General features: G+C 41.8%; 1 protein-coding gene across 2 annotated transcripts; it reads right to left on the bottom strand.

Moving 5' to 3' along the window:
- Window positions 1-922: 922 nt before the first annotated feature.
- On the bottom strand, window positions 923-12110 carry LOC109897818 (E3 ubiquitin-protein ligase TRIM33). 2 transcript variants are annotated; one of them, XM_031833215.1, is made up of 18 exons: window positions 11254-12110; window positions 10772-10890; window positions 9973-10120; window positions 9596-9728; window positions 9290-9406; window positions 9008-9122; window positions 8450-8596; window positions 8169-8283; window positions 7458-7858; window positions 6399-6422; window positions 5678-5777; window positions 5299-5353; window positions 5046-5181; window positions 4406-4764; window positions 4003-4141; window positions 3800-3874; window positions 2100-2255; window positions 923-1875 (listed from the first exon to the last, which is right to left on the bottom strand). In XM_031833215.1, the coding sequence occupies exons 1-18, from the start codon at window positions 11513-11515 to the stop codon at window positions 1609-1611; spliced, it is 2868 nt and encodes a 955-aa protein (XP_031689075.1). In that variant the 5' UTR covers window positions 11516-12110; the 3' UTR covers window positions 923-1608. The 2 variants fall into 2 exon arrangements, with proteins under 2 accessions (XP_031689075.1, XP_020348001.1); XM_020492412.2 differs by having other exon boundaries at window positions 6273-6422; window positions 11254-12109.
- Between the last annotated feature and the right edge of the window lie 10566 nt (window positions 12111-22676).

Below are 22676 nucleotides of genomic sequence, written 5' to 3'. Positions count from 1 at the left end.
ACTGTCGTCTTGTAGAACAATTAGTTCTAAACAAGAATCTTAGACAGCAGTGGCAAAATATAGAGGCAAGTTTATGGTGCACTGTTACACAATAAGAGTATCACGTTTCCACAGACTGAATTCACATCACTCAGGAAAGTAGAGCACAAACTCAATTCATCTTTAGATATCAACCAGAAGGTAACACTTATACTGCTGGTATATCTCCTTATCTCCTCTCTGGGTTCATGTGTGTGGGGTGGTGGGGGTAGGATCACAGGACCAGTGTAAAGATATGGCCATAAAAGGCCCAAGAGGATGCCTTGTGATGAGGACCAGACTCAAACCCAGATCAGTGGGATTTCTTTGAGATACTATTCAAACAGGTAGGGTTTCATACGTTTTCGGAAGATGAGCAGGGACTCCACTGTCCTGACATTATGGGGAAGCTTGTTCCAACATTGGGAGCTTTGACTGGGCTGCGTGGGAGCTGCCCTCCGGTAGGGGTGGGAGGGCCAAGAGACCAGAGGTCACACACACACACCACTTTCCCCTCCCCTCTCCTTTTCACCCTTTAACGAGAAACAGCAGCTCAGGACAAACTCAGATCTCTTAGGTAGAGGAAATTAGAGTGGCTGAGGTCACTTTTAAATGGTGCTAATCTTCTAGAGGGCACTGAAGTTCTTTTGAACCACAACCAGACTTGTCTTACACTCTCCATGTCACCCAGCATCAGGCCACTAACATGTACAGTACTGTTGGTTATCTGGACCTGCCCTTTGGGGCCCCATGTCATGATGAATTACTAGTAAACTTAAAGAGGATGAGCTATTATTTAACTATTCCAACTGTGATAGACATTTCCTCACCCTATAAAACATGTCTTACTGTAAATGCTGAATGAATACCACACAGACCCCAAACAGCAATAAGAATCATAAGGTAAGATATTGGATGTTGTTTATTTTACCCTGTAAACAGCTGCAAGTAAACTTGCATGCAAGAAGTCTTTTTTATTGACACAATATTTGGGTTTTCATAAGTAGCGATGGTATGAAGTCATGAGAAAACATAGCAAATGAGGTTATTTGGGACTGCATTTTGTTGAAGATTTACTTGCCTGGTTTAAGTTAATGATCATTGTAAATATTTACATACACTGCATAAAAACCACTACAACAATGTCAAATATAAATACATGACACATTGAATGGCTCAATGACAAAACAATGAGGGAACAAAGATGAAGTTCTATTGTTGCGATTAATAAAGTAGGCCTCGTGTCATGCTACCAGCCATCACACTGTAAACTAGAGTCAAGGCTACCGTAGGCCTGAACAACTAGACCTCGCACAGCTGACATGTTCATGAAACTAACACTTCATACAGTCTTGCAATAACAACTGAAATAGTCTTCTGTTTTATCAGGCTGGTTTGATACCTTTGATGTGTTTTCACTTTATTAACCTTGTAACAGTTCCTATTCCCCAAAATGATTCGATCACAGAACATTATTTTGGCACATTTAGAAAATCAGACTTTCTCAGAGAATCAGATGAATTACTAGTATAGGCTAGTACTGGCAGTGTTATTGACTGATACAAGTTGATGAGACGACGATGTGCACGCTTATACGGCCTCTTCCTCTCCCTTTGGTGAGCTTAGCTGAGCAGGAGTACACAACTCCTGGGTCTCAGAGCACCTGCGCTGATGCTTTGCATGCTGGGAGCTCTCCTCATCAGGGGTTGTGGGAGGGGGAGGAGAGACGGGAGGGGTCACAGAACTGATGACCTCGGACTTGACCTTTGGAAAAATCCGTTCAGGGTAGAGGAACTTCAACTGCTCCTCAAAGAACCTCTCCAGGTTTCTCCCTGCAGTGGCAACCTCAGTGTCAGCCTGGCATGGGAGGAAAGAGACAAGATGTATGTGGTTGTTTTACCTACCTTAGTTGAATGCACTGACTGTAACTAATTCTGGATAAGAGCATCTGCTAAAACTAACATGTAAATGACAAACATTGTAAAAACTGTCCATCCACACACATTAAGAGCTTAATTAACACATCTGTGTAAACTAAGATAAAGGACTCTTCTGGAAAACGTTAGTGCTGTCTAGTCTACCTCATTGAATGCTGCACAGTTCCTGAAGATGAGTCGGATGTCTGATACAAACTCAGACGGTGTCTGGTAGCAGGGGCTCTGCCTGGATTCCAGCTTGCTCTTCACAATGGACAGAACCATCGGTGTCTTTTGGGTCTCCTGGTTCTCTGGTAATATCTACAGCAAAAGACAGAGGCTATCACAATATACAAAACAACAAAAAGTGTTTCTCTCAATGTCCCTCATTATGGCTATACAGTGGATGATAAACCAAGGAGACAATTCAATCCAAAAACAGACCCCTCATAACCTCTCTATATTGATCCATAGACATCATTTGGTACAGTAATGGTAAGCCAATGTCAATGTTTCTCCTATATTCATTTAGCAGCGCCACAAAAATATGATTACAAAAAATATTGTCATATTTCTACCCAGATACGCTTTTAAGATCACAGTGACAACATATATTTGTAGCATTTGAGGCATTCAATGTCTTTTCGAGTTTTCAATGAGGTAAATGCAGATGGGAAACACTGACTCAGCAGATTTACTTAAAGCCACTATGCTGCATTAGTTGAGCAACTGGTTTTAATGCTTTAAAAAAGGGAAAATTCTATTTCAGATGGCGTCAACATAAATAATTTTGGTGTAGAGTGCCTATTTAAAAAGTCACCAGAAACGAGCTTCTCACAGTTTTTGTACAAACATTCCCCGGGGGGGGGCGTACCTCCTAGCCTATGCACTGAGAGACTTTTATCGGTATAAGAGGCCAAAGAGCAAGGTGGAGATATTACAATACCAATACCATATTGTTTTTACAGATGTTGGATCTTAATTCGACCTATAATTGTCGCAGCAAAATAATCCTGCAGCAACACAATTTAAAAGTTTAGTCCATAATGTTGCTTGATAGATAGGTGGTTAGGTAATTAGCTGGCCAAAAGTAGACTACATGAAAAGTACATGAATACTGTGAATATAACCATATGTAAGTGTGGGTTTTCAGTGAATTTATGTAAATCAAAGCTCATCTGCATTTCATGCGGTGCAGGGAAATTATTAGCAACAAAAGTGTGATCAAATTAAGATCCTCATCTGTACCTATTAAATTCTGTTTATCACCACATGGACGTAAAGGTAAGGAGTTAATTTTTGCGATTGAGCGTTAGTCTCTCCACTCACCAAGGAGGATCCAGCCTGGGATTGGGCATTAGTCTCTCCACTCACCAAGGAGGATCCAGCCTGGGATTGGGCATTAGTCTCTCCACTCACCAAGGAGGATCCAGCCTGGGATTGGGCATTAGTCTCTCCACTCACCAAGGAGGATCCAGCCTGGGATTGGGCATTAGTCTCTCCACTCACCAAGGAGGATCCAGCCTGGGATTGGGCATTAGTCTCTCCACTCACCAAGGAGGATCCAGCCTGGGATTGGGCATTAGTCTCTCCACTCACCAAGGAGGATCCAGCCTGGGATTGGGCATTAGTCTCTCCACTCACCAAGGAGGATCCAGCCTGGGATTGGGCATTAGTCTCTCCACTCACCAAGGGGGATCAAGCCTGGGATTGGGCATTAGTCTCTCCACTCACCAAGGGGGATCTAGCCTGGGATTGGGCATTAGTCTCTCCACTCACCAAGGGGGATCTAGCCTGGGATTGGGCATTCCTCTCCACTCACCAAGGGGGATCTAGCCTGGGATCGGGCATTCCTCTCCACTCACCAAGGGGGATCTAGCTTCCTGGAAGTCAGCACTGAGCTCACTGCAGTACATCTTCAGCAACAGTCGCTCACATTTCTGCAGAGAGAGAGAAATACAACACACCTTTACATTATATCAACCCCAGAGATGATGTATTGTAATAAGATAAAACTAACACCTTAAACACCTCAGGTAGGCCAAGTACAGTACAGTACAATACTGACCCGTTTGTCCACAGGGCAGAATCCTCCCTCAGAGTCTGGTTCCTCCTTCACTGTTCTGGGCTCTAATCTGCTGATGTCACAGTCATACACCACCTCAGGCACTGACAGGTCACGGCAGAATGAGCAGAACCACTCCCCACTGAAATAAAAACGACAGCAAACCAATAGATCCATTTCATTTAATCCCATTTTAGGGCAGTGCATTAGATACAGTAGGCAATCTGACCCGGTGAGGGCCGATGTGAGTGCAGGCTTTTGCTCCAACCAAGCAGAAACACACCTGATTCTAATTACCATAGTATTTACAATCATGTGTGTTTCTGCATGGATGGAGAAAAAGCCTGCACCCACTCAGGCCCACCAAGGGTAAGATTGTCCACCTCTCTCCTAGGGCCTATAGTACCTGGGTAATCTGAAGAGGGTGGGGATGTGGCAAGAGAGGTGGAAGACTTTGGGACACTTGTCACAACACAGCAGCAGCTCTCCTCCATTCTGACACACAGCACACCAATCCTCATTAGGGTCCTCTTCTGGAGCTGGGACCTGACTGCCTAGCTGCTGCTCTGCCCCCAGAGAGTGGCTCTGCTGTGGGGCTTGACTCAGGTCCCCTGAAGGCCCTGGAGGCTGTGGTGGGGCCTGGGCCTTTTCCTCTGTGCTCTGACGAGAAATCTGGACTTGTGGTTCCCCTCCATCTTGCTGACAGGGTTGGGCCTGGACCCCCGTGCTACTGTCTGGGAGGTTGGCTCTCAGGTTACCCTGTACCTGAAACACACACAAACACACTTACTTAACAGAACACTCAAAAACAGATCAGTGACCTCTCAGGGACCACCCAACAGCAATCCTGGTATTGAACACTATTACGACATCACAGTATATCATTACTGTGCTGTTACCATCTATAAATACTGTGGCTCAAAGACAAATAAATCACCCATACCATTTCAAGTAACATGCAATAGGATGTACATGTAATCATTATTATAACATTGTAATGATCAGTTATGAACATTTGTCTATTTCCAGTCCATCCGTCCTCTTACACAGCTGATGTCGTCCTCTGGCTCATCTTTGATGATGATGATGGGTCCAGGCGATGCCCTTCGTCTCCTCTTGGCAGCTGATCCCCCAGCTCCATATGCCTTCTGCTGTGTCTCCAGAGGTTTCCAGGAAACAGTCCTTCAATCAGCCAATCAGAAGGAAGGTGAGAGAAAGAGAAATATAAAGATTTATTTTTATATATCAAAACGTCATGCCTGTATAGAATTCACAAAGAATGTGAAATCATTATCTTACCCTGGTTTCTCTTCACAGGATATAGCAGTTAGTCCTGCATGATGGTGTCCTTGTGCTAAAGGAAGATAAATTGTATTCCTCATACATTTTACGGGGATGGAAATTAATCTAGCCTGCTTGACCGTGACTAGTACTTTTCAGACCGGGCTAGTAGAAAATGTGCCAATCTAGCCTGCTGACTGATGTTTTGTATTTTCAAATATGCCATAGAACAGATTTTGAACCCGGGCTAGTAAACATTGACGTCTACTAGCCTGGCTGGACACTGTCCAAAATCCTGAACTTCGATCCCTGGTCATATATACACGAAGCATTGGATTTGTTTTCTTATATTTTGTTGTGTAGTATTAGTAGAGTAGTACACAACACCAATACATACCAGTTCTGTATGGGAGGGAAGCTGGTAGGGTCTGAGGGAAGTTGGGTCTTATTATCTGGACAGGGCCTCCAGGGTGCTTGTTGTGATATGCAGACTCCATCTAAAAGGTTTCACAACATCAATTAAGCTGCTAACAATCTGATTCTGAACAACATCATGCTACAGAGTGATATGTGGATGTGAAATAGAGCTACAGTTGTGATGAAGTATACTGCCACCCTTGCACGAGTCACTATTTCATCTTAAATAAGTTGACGTTTAGAAAATGTTTAGTGTACTTCACATGTATATTTTTGATTTTCACCTGCACAGGGCCCCCCCAAAAAGTATCTAAACTGGCTTTTAGATTTTTCAATTCAAAGTTTTTATTTTATTGCCTGGACTAAATGATTCAGAATTCAAATGGATTGGTTGGAGGCAGGTGATTGTCCTTTATTGTGTGAATTTATATCACCTGTGGTAAGTGGCAGGTGCCTACAGGGTAGAAAATAGCCATTCAACTCCGTTTTGAAGAGAGAAAACAGAACATTCTGCTCCATTACACTCCATTGTGAAGTGCAAGGGTGCCTGTTTATTTGAGCGCAGCTGTATGTACCTGTTGCTGTCGCAAGTGAGGAGAACTGAGGCTGCCGTTGCTAGACAGTGGTGCATTGTGGGAGAAGTGAGGCATTGGGTTGAATATGTCCATGTGTTTGAGTGCATAGCTGCTGGGGCTGCTCACCAGGCCTCTCAGTGATTGGACAGCCTGTGAGTGAGAGAGACAGACAGACAGTTGGAGACAGAGTCAGACAGAGCTATGCCATCAACAATCAATGTCATATCTATTCTTATGAGTCAATGGTAGTAACAGACATATTAAATGCTGTATCGTCAGTCTGTAATTGGTTTTGTCTGGGAAAGTAGCCTGTGATAGGTTATGTCTAGGATAGGAGCCCCTGGCTTAACACAGCACAGAGCAAAACAGAAGACAGAACACAAACAAGCCACTTGTAAATGTTCCAGAATGCTTTACTTAAGCACTTTCTTTTGAAACGGCCTTCTTTGTTTGGTCTAGATCCAAGCATGCAGGTTCAACAGTCAATGGCGAACAGTTTTTACATCAGGGGAAAAATGCATAGAAACTTGAATTTTGAGTTCCACAGACAATATGATAAGGGGTTATATAACTAAAGATGTTATACACTGTTTTGTCAGAAATGTACTCATGAAATAATGAGACTAGACATTGCCCTGACCAACCATTCCCTCCTGAAACTGTATATAATTCAAAACAGTGATGACACATTATAAAGTCAAACTGAACACAAGGCCTAGCGTATTAATGATCTATAACGTGGCTGTTAAAAAGAACAGTGCTTCCAGGCTCCACCTCAACAGCTTGTTCACATCAGCCGTGACGCAACTCTTGTCTGAAATCTACAGGCCAGTGGATTGTCCTCTTGATCTGCCTGTATTTTAGAGCTCGTGTAAAACAGCCTCAGACTAAACACTGTAGACCATACATATCTATCATCATCTCTGGAGGCTTTGGGTCTGTTCTGTATCACACGTGAGCAGCTGCACTGAGATTTAGACTATTTTTTTCTATACATGTAGTTTTTTTTTTAATGGTACCTTATGACTCAAAATGATCTTGACAAGTCAAGACATAAATTGCCCAGGATGTGAAGGCTGTCTGCTCCATTTGGGAAGACGTCATCCACTGTCTGCGCCTGTTAAGAATCCCTGTCAATCAAACTGACACACACACACACACACGAGCGTGCACACTCTTTCCCACCTGGGGAGGATATCCAGGACTTGGCAGGGTGCTGGTGGGACTGAGATGGATTGCAGGGGGGGCAATGAACCTCCGGCCCTGCTGGGGCATGGGGGGGAGACTCTGGGAGGGAGAGCCACCCTGGAGGGGCCCTGGAGGGGGTCTCTGGAGCCGCATGCTCTGGTACCAGGCCCAGGGTGGGGTCTGGGGCTGCCAGTGAGGCTGTTGGGCTAGTTTCTCCACCTGCATCTGGAGCTGAGCCAGGGTGTTGTGGTTGTGGGGGGCCAGGCGGGGCTGGGAGAGGCCTGGGGGCAGGCTGTTGGGGGAGCCTGAGGGGCCCTGCCCAGGATGGGGGAGTTGATGAGGGATGCCCTGGAAGCTGCCCAGCTGGGGGCCTGGGACATTCTCCACCACTAATGAGCCTGAGGGAACAGGAAGAGAGACGGCTTCAGCATAACGGAAGAGGTAATACACTGACCTGGTACAGATCTTTTATTTCAGAAACAAACTGCACCATACCAAACACATCCAGTATAACTAAGATTATTACAATGCTACAACCTCAATTAGTGCAAACTGCAACTGCTAATTTAAAACCACTACAAGAATAACTACTACTCCTTGTCCAACAGATCATTTTCTCCGCCAACATAAAACACTATTTTAAATTTTTCAATGAAATAGAATTGTAAGATATCAGTGTAGCCACTCTCATTGTGCTTTCTCTCTTACCCAGATCGACATTTGAAGACCAGAAGCCTGACCGACACTGGAAACGCACAGTGCTCTGCGGTACAAACGAGGTATTGCATTTAGCCCGCAGGAGGTTTCCGATCTGAAACAGAATCTGCAGCAGAAGGGATGTTATTAATAATTTGGAGAAACTGAGAAAACACAAGGCATATGTTCTGCATTTCATCTATGCTTTACACCATGGGCTCCTGTCTGGCTTTAGGGATAGGGGATGCCTGGGAGTCAGTGGACCGAGGGAGAGTCTGGGAGGGAGGTCTTACCAAACGTTTGCAGTACAGGAGAGCTGTGCCGCCGTTCCTAGCTGTCGCCCATTTTGTGAAGTTGATCACGTGATCCAGGTGTCTGGACAGATAGCCAATATCCTCCTTCTGCTTCTTCAGACCGCTCTCATGATCCTTTGTCAGGCCCTTCGGGGGATAGGAAATAGATGGAGAAGTCAGAATCTGGAGAGAGGCTATAAGGACACTCCTGACCTCTAAAACAACTAACCAAAATCTAAAACTGACCCCTACTTTAACCAAACCCTAACCTAATTTTAAACAATTCTGGAATTAAATATTGTTTTGCAGGTCAGGAGTATCCGTATAGCCTTTTCCCAGAATATGTGGCATTGTAACACTGCCTTCAGGGTAAGCTCCTGTCATGACTAGGGCACATGACAATCAAAACATTTGTAGGCCTTGCCATTTCCTCCTGCTCTCTGCACTCATAATGAATACAAAGAAACCTGACAAATCCTAGAGTCGGAATAGCTATGGAAACGTGAGAATAAACAGAATCATCCTAATGTTAGAGATGTGATTGTGATCATACTGTACCTCAAGCTGATTGACAAGAATCTTTCCCTTTCTGTTGATCTCTAGTATCAGACTACAGATGGACTTCTTGATTTCATTGTGAACTGATATGCGGTTCTCATCAACTTGAAGGAGTCTGACAAACATGAAAGACAACAGACATGAACAAATTCATCTTACTAAACAGAAAACGTATTTGGATGCACGATGGAAGGACATAGTGTTCACATTTCACTATACATCGTGTACATGTATACAGCAAGCATAGAGATTCCTAGATGCTAAAGAAGATGCATTGTTTACCCATTGTTTATGGAGTTTGACACATCTTCAATGATCTTCTTTTTTTCCAGCAGTTGACGATTCATATCCTCCATGTAATGTTTGTGATTCTTATAGGCATCCTCCAGAAACTGGTAACTAAGTAACATATCATAGTTAGTTATTTAATTGTTACAAAATCATTCAAATCCACTCTAATAAAGGACAGCTTTAGTCACTATAAATTAATTAATTAATTGATATATAAATCAATATTTATTTAAATAGCAGATTTCGCTTTTAGATATATATTTTTTAAATCAATAGTGGCACATCAGTATTCAGTACTTGTGGTCCTTGTGCTTGAGTAGCTGACAGTCTCGACAGGTTGGTAGATCACAGGTTTCACAGAACAGCTTCAGGGGCTCCTGCTTGTGGACTTCACAGAACACTGGCCTATGAGTGGAAACACCCACATACTCTGGAAAACCAATAGGAAAGCATTTAAAAGCCAGAAGTTAATCTTACTGTAACCAATTCCAATCTGTCAGATACAGTACAGGTATGCATTTTCTCTCAGGCTTTCTGTACTGTGTAGGAGGATGTGAGCATTATTTTCACTGAATCAACAAGAATATAATGTAAATAGGGCTTCTGCTTGTTGTACTGTAGGTATTTCCTTGACAATCGTTGCTGCCTCAGTCAGACTGGAAGCTGTACTGCACCTTGAGATACATCCCCCTTCTGTCTGATGGTGTGGTCTTTGGTGAACTTGACCCTCTGGTGGGCCTCCACGCAGGTGGCACACATGAACTCCACACAGTCCACACAGAAACCTGTAGTCTCTGTGTTGTCCTCACAACTCATACATAGCTATGGACAGGGAAGAGAGTTCAGTCAGACAAACATCAACAGAGAGACAGGTATACAGACCAGTCAGACACATACATAGCTACTGGCAGACAGGTAGAGGGACCAGTCAGTCATATTACTTTCCACGAAAGTTAAGTCAAATGTGAATTTGAACTTATTATGCCTCAGGAGAGAGAATATCAGTTAGAAAGTAAACGTTAGAATTTAGAGCCTGAAATGTGCCAAAAACTGTGTGTCTGTGGTAATGACATTAAAATATATATATATATTTAACCTTTATTTAAAGTCAGTTAAGAACAAATTCTTATTTTCAATGACGGCCTGGGAACAGTGGGTTAACTGCCTGTTCAGGGGCAGAACGACAGATTTGTACCTTGTCAGCTCGGGGGTTTGAACTCGCAACCTTCCGGTTACTAGTCCAACGCTCTAACCACTAGGCTACGCTGCCGCCCCACATTGATGTTGGAGATAATGCCAAGCTTCAGCTTTACATCTGTATAATGCTCATGGGCTACTAAGCTGAAAAACACCCGGCATCTTGGTGAAATGGCTTGGTAAATAACAGAGATCCAGGCTGCTGAACAAGCTTTGCTTGGGTTATCCATATGTACAATCCAGCAGTAAATTACATTGACCAGTATTTCCACCCACCTGAACAGTCCTCTCCACGGTGCTGCTGGAAGCCTCCACTGAGTCCCTCACAAAGAAGTTCTCCATCACGTCCACCTCCATACACTCCTGTCTGCACACCGGACAGCGAATCACATTCACTGTAAATGGGAAGATGGGCAGACAAACACAACATGCATACATATTGAATGAAGTTGCACACACAACTGAAATGATTAAATATCTCCAAGAATGCACAAGAACATGAGATAAGACTCCCTCCCTCAAACCCCACTAAACACATGTCTGAAATTGTAATCTGTGCATTAAATTCCTCTTGGTAGATGCAATGACTTCCAATACAGTTTCATTGTTTTAAATACATCACAGACAATTGCAAATCACACGATAGCATCCTATCTTGCACAGACTGCAATTTTACACACCCGGATGCACCTCCCCTTATACAGTCATTGGGATGCACTGTCTCGCGTATCTATAGTTTGTAAACATGAGCAGCTCACGTGGTTTCGTCGAGCTGTTAGTGTCTGGCATGGCCAAATTCCTGGAAGCCGACGGCAAACACTTCTTACAAAAAGAGTGGAGACATGGCAGAAGTTTTGGTTCTCGACTGTGAAAGTTTAAATGACACACGGGACAAGTGTCCAGAAAATTCAAGGTGCCTGTCCGCTCGTTGCAGGCGTTCGTGTTCTCCTGAACTGGCATGCTCTCTGCTTCGTTCTCCACAATAATGACAGCATCATCGGACTCTGCACCTTCATCCATCGCTGCTTCACTTTTATTAAAACAACAGATAAAGAACAACCCCTGTTTATCTATGTCACCTGACAGTGAGCTATCCAAACATGCAGCTATTCCCAAAAATGTCCATTCAAAAGAATATAACTAGTCTAGACATCCTTCGTTCTCGTCGGTGTTGTGTTGCCTCCGGAACACTCCAATGTCTTCTTTGGTCAACATCCGCGTGCAGATGAGATCCTTTTTGTCAAATGCTTTCAGATATTCAGCATCAGCAGCACTACGCATTTATAACTGAATTAAATCCCTCGTTTGCAAACACACAACAAATATATAAGCAATTTATATGATTGTTTGCAGGCTACAGTACTGCACAACAGCGCGTATGAATTAAATCAAATCCAGATGCTTGTATATTTCTCCCAGACTGCTCCTCGGCGCGCAAGCTGCGGTATCTGAGATGGGTGGGGTCAGGTGCAGTAAAGCCCTGTGATAGGAGGGAAATGTGTGCTCCTTTCAAGCGCGCGCTTGTTCCAATAAATTGAATCAAATTTAGGGACAGATCCATCACAGAATTTCTAAACCATTGTCTCGCGTCTGATAGCGCAACCGCCGTCTGCACTGATGACGTGTCGCGTTAGAATGACGCCATCTGACGGAAGACAATGGAGACCGTTCATATGTGGGAGGGTCTTTTGTTTTTATATTGGTCATAGGAGACACTGTACATGTATGATGTCCCTGGGACATTGCACATTAAAATGTAAATACAAATGAAAATATAATAATATTGAGCGAATCACCCTCAACTGCAAATGTTTATTCCATACTGTGATTGTATTTTAAAGGTTGCAGAAAGTAAACAGCATAGTGGGTCAATTTCTGCAATAACTAAGAGCGTGAGGCTCAACTGCTCTGCTGTTTTGGTGCGTGAAGGGAACCTGTGCACATGCGCAGATACTGTGTGAGAGCTCAGTCTTTGCATCTCGCTCAACTCAATATCCGCGTTTCTGCTTGTGGCAGCACCGTCATTTAGCTGAGTCTAGCTTAAAGGCCTTCCGACACTGTACATCTGATTCAGTCTTTTACAATTATTGCATGACACCCTGTGCGCTTTTACCAAATTCAAATCTTGATATCAACCTGGCCAGATTGTATGCTTTGTTTCAGTTTTGTCATTGAAATCTGCAATTGGCTTGTGAGGCTAGCTAGAGTGTCTTCATATGTGTCACTCAGCATGGGTCATATGAATATATATATATATTTTTACAAACAAAATTCCACTATTGTATTGTGTGTTGATCAGTGAAACAAAACCTAAATGTAATCGATTTTAAATTCAAGCTGTAACAACAAAATGTGTAAAAAGTAAAGGGGTGTGAATACTTTCTGAAGGCACCATACATCAGCCAACAGAGTCAAACTGCAGAGGTGCAGATGTGTATATGATCTCTGCTAGCACCAGCAGCACAAGCCTCCTATGCTTATGTACAAATGATGTGAGTTTGGAAAAGCTGACAGTATGCATCTTAGAAATAGTTTTCACGTACAATCTTTATATGTCTGAATTTAGAATCAAATAGGCTTCCCAAAAATAACATAATCGCTGTGGTGGAATGGTTATTTTGATTGGCGATTTTGTGCATTTATCAAATTCCCATCAGGTAACCTAATTTCAGATGTGTCATGTAAACAAGAGTTTTAGGTAAATCGTTCTTCTTGCAAAGCATGAGCAGTGGTGTTGAACTCATTTTGCCCCGGCGGGTCCATTTGGTCTTCAACAAGGTCCATGGGGCCGCACTGAATATTTGTTATACCTGTATTTCCTCAACATCAATTTTTTGTTTTTTTTACTCAAACCACCCGCAGGCCGGATTGGACCATATGTTTGACATGCCAACTATTATATTAATCTGACTATTCACAATAATCATATTGTTCCTATTGGTCAGTCAACGGGATCGGCTCATAACACCAGCCACGTTACACGATAAAGGCTCCAAATGTCTGACACTACCAGAACTTTATCAGAGCCTTTGTCAGAGCATACGACCGCATGTAGTGGTACTTTATCGGCAGACCTAGACCCTGTCACACTGAATGAACCAAGACATCCGACAATCGTTTCCGACAATGTGGCCATTTTTCCTGAAACTGCAAAATCGTGGCATAAGGCGGCTAAAATCGTACAGTATGTGCAGGCCTTTAGTTGAATAACCAAAAGTGTACTATGTCATCATTCACCCTACTTTGTGGGTTTTCTAGTCCGTTTTTCTCAGAGAGCAGAGCACTGAGTGACACAGAGAGCAGAACACTAGGCGGGTCATTTTGCTCTGAGTGACAGAGAGCAGAGCACTAGGCGGGTCATTTTGCTCTGAGTGACACAGAGAGCAGAGCACTAGGCGGGTAATTTTGCTCTGAGTGACACAGAGAGCAGAGCACTAGGTGGGTCATTTTGCTCTGAGTGGCACAGAGAGCAGAGCACTAGGCATGTCCTTTTGCACTGAGTGACACAGAGAGCAGAGAACTAGGCGGGTCATTTTGCATTCTGGATTAAAGGTAATCTCAGTAGATAATACATCAGCCATTACGTTTCCTAGATAGGTAAGCCCCAGCCTCACCTCTCCCATAGTCCAGAGACCAGGGATGGGCAACTTTGATAGGGGTGGGGGTGTAAAGGGAAATTTTAATTGTATGTGTCCACATAACTGAGTAAGTAAGTGACTAACCTTGTGAAACTGTCCTATTATAATCTCCTGTTCTTGGGAGTATCACCATGTGTTGCAAACCAGCTTGCTCCTGTGCCCTTTTATAGATAAAAGGAGAACTGAGAGTCCCGCCCAAGAAATACAACTCATCATGAGTGGCCGCAGTAGCTTGCAGGTCTGGTTACCCACATCCATACCTACACATGCAGTCAGAGCCAGCCCTAGCCTTTTGGTGGGGCCTTTTGGTGCCCCCCACCCCACCCCACACACACACACACTCTAGCAGCCCCTAAGTTTTATAGTTAATTTCCTGCAATTCTATACATTTTGCCATAGGGTGGAGAGAAATATTTGCAGTTTTTAATACGATATCTGAGTGAAGGTGACACATTTATTCTATTACAGACACTTTAATGCATACTTTTAAATTATATTATGTGAGCTAAACATAAAAATATATAAAATATTTATTTTTTATTACTAAAGTTACTGTCCCCACTACAACAACAAAAATAATGCAATACATGTACAGTCGTGGCCAAAAGTTTTGAGAATGACGCAAATATTAATTTACACAAAGTTTGCTGATTTGGTGTCATTAGATATTTTTGTCAGATGTTACTATGGAATACTGAAGTATAATTACAAGCATTTCATAAGTGTCAAATGCTTTTATTAACAATTACATGAAGTTGATGCAAAGAGTCAATTTTTGCTGTGTTGACCCTTCTTTTTCAAGACCTCTGCAATCCGCCCTGGCATGCTGTCAATTAACTTCTGGGCCACATCTTGACTGATGGCAGCCCATTCTTGCATAATCAATACTTGGAGTTTGTCAGAATTTGTGGGTTTTGGTTGTCCAACTGCCTCTTGAGGATTGACCACAAGTTCTCAATGGGATTAAGGTCTGGGGAGTTTCCTGGCCATGGACCCAAAATATCGATGTTTTGTTCCCATAGCCACTTAGTTATCACTTTTGCCTTATGGCAAGATGCTCCATCATGCTGGAAAAGGCATTGTTCGTCACCAAACTGGTCCTTGATGGTTGGGAGAAGTTGCTCTCGGAGGATGTGTTGGTACCATTCTTTATTCATGGCTGTGTTCTTAGGCAAAATTGTGAGTGAGCCCACTCTCTTGGCTGAGAAGCAACCCCACACATGAATGGTCTCAGGATGCTTTACTGTTGGCATGACACAGAACTGATGGTAGCACTCACCTTGTCTTCTCCGGACAAGCTTTTTTCCAGATGCCCCAAACAATCGGAAAGGGGATTCATCAGAGAAAATGTCTTTACCCCAGTCCTCAGCAGTCCAATCCCTGTACCTTTTGCAGAATATCAGTCTGTCCCTGATGTTTTTCCTGGAGAGAAGTGGCTTCTTTGCTGCCCTTCTTCCAAAAGTCTTCACCTCACTGTGTGTGCGCCCTAAAGCCTTCTTCACAACAATTGAACCGCTCTCCTTGAAGTTCTTGATGATCCTATAAATGGTTGATTTAGGTGCAATATTACTGGCAGCAATACCCTTGCCTGCAAAGCTCTTTTTGTGCAAAGCAATGATGACGGCACGTGTTTCCTTGCAGGTAATCATGTTTGACAGAGGAAGAACAATGATTCCAAGCACCACCCTTCTTTTGAAGCTTCCAGTCTGTTATTCAAACTCAATCAGCATGACAGAGTGATCTCCAGCCTTGTCCACATCAACACTCACACTTGTGTTAACGAGGGAATCACTGACATGATGTCAGCTGGTCCTTTTGTGGCAGGGCTGAAATGCAGTGGAAATGTTTTTTGGGGATTCAGTTAATTTGCATGGCAAAGAGGGACTTTGCAATTATTTGCAATTCATCTGATCACTCTTCATAACATTCTGGAGTATATGCAAATTGCCATCATTCAAACTGAGGCAGCAGACTTTGTGTAAATTAATATTTGTGTCATTCTCAAAACTTTTGGCCACGACTGTAATTTAAGCCTTGAAATATTTGATTGAAATACTGTAGAATTCCATTCATTCCTTTGGAGGTCTGCTGTGTGCCAATATGGCCGACCGGTGGCTTCAAAGCCTTTCATTGGCCAAAACATAGCATCAGCAATCCAGGCTTTATATACATCATTGGTCCAGACAGACAGACTCAGAGATGAACCTAATGCTGAGAACCACAGTGATTTTCTCAGTGATGGGAACCAGATTCCCCTCTTGGGGCTAGGGACTTATGGAGGTCCACGGACGGTAAGAGAAACCTATTTTTTTTTAAAGAGCACCAAGAGCATGATTTGATTTGACTTACTTTATTATTATAGTGTCTTGCATGTTTAGGATGCGCATGCTCCCTGTGCATGGGAGAAAACTATTTGACAAAGAGAAACTCCAGCATGAATACTTTGCACATCATTAATTATTAACTATTACTAGTTATAAACAGAGAAGGCCCTAGATAATGTCCCTGGATTCAACATATAAATCAACTTGATCATTGTTTTTTCCTTGTAAATTCAGTATGTTAACTATGTTTTTTGACAGTCACCCAGAGGCACAGAGTTAAACTGTGTGAAGGATACAATAGATATGGGATACAGACACTGATGAGGCTTTGATGTATTTCAACGAGCACAAAGTAGGTCAAGCCATGAGAGAAATTTGCAGATGGAACCATCAAAAGAGAAGACATATTTGTCTATGTAAAGGTGATGTTCTTTTACCGCTTGTTGATTTAAACACTTCAATATCACTTAAAACGTTCTATCGCAGAACAATAGTATACTTTAAGGATCAGTTTCCCTGGCACAGATACCTAGTCCTTGACTAAGAATTAGAAGCATGTTCAATGGCGATTCATAATTGAAAGTCCTTTTTAGTCGAGGAATAAGCGCAATCTTTGTCCGGTAAACTTGTCCTAAATGTATTTCAAATATATCAGATGATATTCCTTTGTATTTGTTTGTATTTTGGGGACCTTTCTATTGGTTCCATTGCAGCAGGTAAGCTCAATCAAGCACAGCTAAAGTATTTGAAATATTTAAAAATAGTATTTGAACCTAGGTCTCGTTGGTCATATTGAACTACTACCTACAGTGCATTCGGAAAGTATTCAGACCCCTTCCCTTTTTCCACATTTTGTTATGCTACAGCCCTATTCTAAAATACAATAAAATCCTCATCAATCTACACACATTACCACATAACAACAAAGTGAAAACAGGTTTTTAGAAATTGAAAAACTGAAATACCTTATTTACAAAACTATTCAGACCCTTTGCTATGAGACTCGAAATTGAGTTTCCATTGATCATACTTGAGATGTTTCTACAACTTCTACATTCAATTGATTTGAAATTATTTGGAAAGGCACACACCTGTCTATATAAGGTCGCACAGTTGACAGTGCATGTCAGAGCAAAAACCAAGCTGAGGTCGAAGGAATTGTCCGTAGAGCTCAGAGACAGGATTGTGTCGAGGCACAGATCTGGGGATTTTTGCAGCATTGACGGACCCCAAGAACACAGTGCCCGTCATCCTTCTTAAATGGAAGAAGTTTGGAACCACCACAACTCTTTTTAGAGTTGGCCGCCATGCCAAACTGTGTCATGTCTAGAGGAATCCTGGCACCATCCCTACGGTGAAGCATGATGGTGGCAACGTCATGTTGTTGGGATGTTTTGCAGCGGCAGGAACTGCGAGACTAGTCAAGATCTAGGGAAAACGGAGCAAAATAAAGTGAAATCCTTGATGAAAACTGGGGCAAAGGTTCACCTTCCAACACGACCACAACCCTAAGCACACAGCCAAGACAACCCAGGAGTGGCTTCGGGACAAGTCTCTGAATGTCCTTGAGTGGCCCAGCCAGAGCCCGGACTTGACCCTGTTCTAACATCTCTGGAGAGACCTGAAAATAGCTGTGCAGCGACGCTCCCCATCCAACCTGACAGAGCTTGAGAGGATCTGCAGAGAAGAATGGGAGAAACTCCCTAAATACAGGTGTGCCAAGCTTGTAGCGTCATACCCAAACCTCGAGGCTGAATACCTATGTAAATGTAATATTTCATCATTTAAAAAAATATACATTTGCTAACATTTCTAAAAACCTGTTTTTGCTTTGTCATTATGGGTTATTGGGTGTAGATTGATGAGGGAAAAAAACTCTTAAGCCAAAACAGTAGGTGTGTTGTTGTTTTTTCCCACAGGTGGAGTGACCATCCTGAATACCCATTTCACAATGAATATTTAGCCTGCCAATAGAATTCCATGTATTCCTTTACCCCTATTATATTTTTCATATGATTTTGTATTTATTACATTTATTTGTCAGGGACAATGTACAACAAAACATACATTTCAGAGTCTTGGAAGTGATGCGTTGCACCAGAATTAGATGACAGCCAAGTTATATCTGCTGTCCCTGAACACTGAACATGTTTCATTGTTTTTGTGTAACCATATTTTAGTAGTCTATATTTCTTTGAGTTAAAGTGGCAATCTGTGCAAAAATAATTTATTATTTTTTGTATTTTGTTCAAATTTCTATTTAATATTATCTATAATTGAAATTAGATTCTGATTCCATCTCTTTAGTTTGTGTTGGAAAGGGAAAATTTAACCATAGAAATAAGAATGAACGCTATCATAATGGGTGGACTGGCGGACATTGCGAGTGTACCCATAGGAAGTAAAAGCAGGAAGTAAAAGCAGGAAGTAAAAGTAGGCAGAGTACCCATCAATCTGTGCTGTGATTTGTTGAAACAACTCAAATAACATTGCAAAAAAATACATTCCATTGCATAAGCCACATCAGTTGGCATCATTTGAATGAACATTCTACATTACCATGGAAATTATGCATAACAATACTAGAAAGCCATTGTGAGTGTACCCATGAGTTTACCAGTCAAATTGCCAGGGTTAGAGGTTCCAAGCCTGTTCTATTCATTCTTATTTCTATGGGTTAACTCTGAATAGAAAAAAAAGATCCTATCAGGATTTTTCTTTGGTGGTCTATGGGGGAAAAAAATCTAGCTAGCTAAGTCAGTAATTGGCTAGGCCCTCATAATTTAGACAGAAGGCATCTGACATTCAACTGTATTAGTGCAGAATTTTGGAGTGACAGGGAAATCAACCAATCACATTTTGACTTGGGGTGATGGGTGAGACTGTTTTTAGAATATTTTTGCAGCTCTCTTGCTGTTAGCTATCTCTTTGAAGAAAATATTTGTGAAACATTGTTGCATTTAAACTTTAGATCACCAGTTCCTTTGTGTGCTGAAAGTGATAAAATATGTTCGCAATTGGACGTAATAGTTGAAAGGACAGCGACTGTAATTGGCATATTGTTAAAAGCAACCCATTCATAAGCCAGTTGGCACCAATCACTACAAAAACACAATCATTTAGCATTTCCAATTGGAATTAAGGTAGCAGGTTAGGAGACAGTTGGGAAAAGGGTTATGGTTAACGACAATGCTCTCCTAACCTGCTACAAAATTCACTTTGTATCAAAGTGGCGTGAAAAGAGGGTGTCCCAGTTGTTTAGGCGGTTATTGTTGCTTGTTGCATTATTCCGTGACTGGTACGACAGACAGCCCGATGACTGCCTCAGGCATTCATTCTTATTTCTATGGGTGTTTGCCTAAGGACTGTTTTGATTCATTCATGATGTCGTCAAAAAGCTTTGCTACTTCTGCATTAGTGCTAGGTATTATTTTGTGCGCATTAAGTGATGATGCTTCTGTTATTTTTCTTGATTTTAGATTTTGAAGTTTGACATTTTGTAAGATTTTTTTCATCATCATGGATGGTCAGTTCTTGCATACATAGCACTGCATATGAATTTGAGAGGGGTTACATTTCTCTGGCCCCTTCCCTCAGCTGTTTACCAAAAACAGTGGAGGGGTGTCTGCTTTGTTATTGTTTGAACTGCATATTTGGGCTTTAATACAGTCATTTTGACAGTAACAAAAGGCCACCAGGGGGCTCTATTTGACAATGAATGAAAACCTATGACTAGACATGCTGATTATCCCATCACTCTGTACTTTGCCACTAAAAACTGTGCCTTAGTTGTATTTAACACATTTAGCAAATAATTACAATAATCAGAGACTGCAGAAGTATCCCTAGTTTTAGTTATAATAATAGTCTTAGGTATAACACTAGTCTTAGGTATAATACTAGTCTTAGGTATAATACTAGTCTTAGGTATAATACTAGTATTAGGTATAATACTAGTCTTAGGTATAATACTAGTCTTAGGTATAACACTAGTCTTAGGTAAAACACTAGTCTTAGGTATAATACTAGTCTTAGGTATAACACTAGTCTTAGGTATAACACTATTCTTAAGTATAACACTAGTCTCATAACATTGTTAACCGGCCACATCACAGCCCCTACTGTTTGTGTTGCAGACCAATAAATGCACTTCAAGTTGACTTCTGAGTGAGAACTCTGGTGTAGTGTCACTCTCTTGACATATCAGTAGATATCTGGCTGTACAGATTCATGCAATTCTGTAAGGAGATGGGAGTGTATCAGCACGACCGGTTTAGTGTGAGAGAGTCAATTGTAAGCATAACATAACCTGACATAGATAGGTATGAATCTTATCTTCCACTTAAATCGTATTTCACTTAATCATTCACTGACGTCAGTGGGAGTATAAATTCAGTTGACAATCTGGTTCGCCAAATATCATAGGTGTTGAACTGTCCCTCAAAACAGTTTTGGAATCTTTACCCCATCCTGCCTTATCATGTTGGGTAAGTCAATGCAGGTATTACGTCAATGCAAACATTTGACAGTCTCTGTACCTTAAATGGCCCTATATGACGTTGGTTGTTTGTTTTTCAAGTTGACTCAGTTGATGCTGATGCTGAGCAGTGTCATGCTATCTGAATGTTTGTAACTGTTTGTTCTATTACACTACCGTTCAAAAGTTTGGGGTCACTTAGAAATGTCCTTGTTTTTGAAAGAAAAGCACATTTTTTGTCCATTAAAATAACATTGAATTGATCAGAAATTTTGTTTGCATTGTTAATGTTGGAAATGACTATTGTAGCTGGAAACGGCAGATTTTTAATGGAATATGTACATAGGCGTACAGAGGCCCATTATCAGTAACCATGTTCCAATGGCACGTTGTGTTAGCTAATCCAAGTTTATAATTTTATAAGGCTAATTGATCATTAGAAAACCATTTTGCAATTATGTTAGCACAGCTGAAAACTGTTGTGCTGATTAAAGAAGCAGTATCTGGAACAACAGCATTGTGGGTTCGATTACAGGCTCAAAATGGCCTGAAACAAAAAACTTTCATTCCGAAACTCGTCAGTCTATTCTTGTTGTGAGAAATTAAGGCTATTTCATGCGAGAAATTGCTAAGAAACTGAAGATCTCGTACAACGCTGTTTACTACTCCCTTCACAGAACAGTGCAAACTGGCTCTAACCAGAATAGAAAGAGGAGTGGGAGGCCCCAGTGTACAACTGAACAAGAGGACAAGTACATTAGAGTGTCTAGTTTGAGAAACAGACGCCTCACAAGTCCTCAACTGGCAGCTTCATTAAATAGTACCCGCAAAACACCAGTCTCAATGTCAACAGTGAAGAGGTGACTCTGAGATGCTGGCCTTCTAGGCAGAGTTCCTCTGTCCAGTGTCTGTGCTCTTTTACCCATCTTCATTTTTTATTTTTACTGGCCACTCTGAACTATAGCTTTTTCTTTGCAACTCTGCCTAGAAGGCCAGCATCCTGGAGTCGCCTTTTCACTGTGGACGTTGAGACTGGTGTTTTGCGGGTACTATTTCATGAAGCTGCCAGTTTAGGACTTGAGAGGCGTCTGTTACTCAAACTGGACACTCTAATGTACTTGTTCTCTTGCTCAGTTGTGCACCGGGGCCTCCCACTCCTATTCTGGTTAGAGCCAGTTTGCGTTGTACAAGATCCTCAGTTTCTTGTCAATTTCTCGCATGGAATAACCTTAATTTCGCAGAACAAGAATAGACTGACGAGTTTCAGAAGAAAGGTTTGTTTCTGGCCATTTTGAGCCTGTAATCAAACCCACAAATGCTGTTGCTCCAAATACTCAACTGGTCTAAAGAAGGCCAGTTTTATTGTTTCTTTAATCAGCACAACAGTTTTCAGCTGTGCTAACATAATTGCAAAAGGGTTTTCTAATGATCAATTAGCCTTTTAAAATGATAAACTTGGATTAGCTAACACAACGTGCCATTGGAACACAGGAGTGATGGTTGCTGCTATTGGGCCTCTGTACGCCTATGTACGCACATATTCCTTTAAAAATCTGCTGTTTTTTAATGTTATTTTAATGGATAAAAAATTTGCTTTTCTTTCCAAAACAAGGACATTTCTAAGTGACTCCAAACTTTTGAACAGCAGTGTATGTCTGTATTGATAGTTCTTCTGTTATGTCTATTGTTATAATAGTCTGTTATGTCTATTGTTATGATAGTCTGTTATGTCTATTGTTATG

Source organism: Oncorhynchus kisutch, linkage group LG10 (genome assembly GCF_002021735.2).
Source record: "Oncorhynchus kisutch isolate 150728-3 linkage group LG10, Okis_V2, whole genome shotgun sequence".
NCBI classification, from domain to species: domain Eukaryota; kingdom Metazoa; phylum Chordata; class Actinopteri; order Salmoniformes; family Salmonidae; genus Oncorhynchus; species Oncorhynchus kisutch.
This window is presented reverse-complemented; position numbering and strand designations above follow the sequence as displayed.

Coding starts and splice junctions, on each gene's coding strand:
- LOC109897818 (XM_020492412.2), bottom strand. CDS start 11,515: ATGGATGAAGGTGCAGAGTCCGATGATGCTGTCATTATTGTGGAGAAC. Junction 10,891..11,253: donor TAACAGCTCGACGAAACCAC/GTGAGCTGCTCA, acceptor TCCCATTTACAG/TGAATGTGATTCGCTGTCCG. Junction 1,876..2,099: donor ACTGTGCAGCATTCAATGAG/GTAGACTAGACA, acceptor CTCCCATGCCAG/GCTGACACTGAGGTTGCCAC.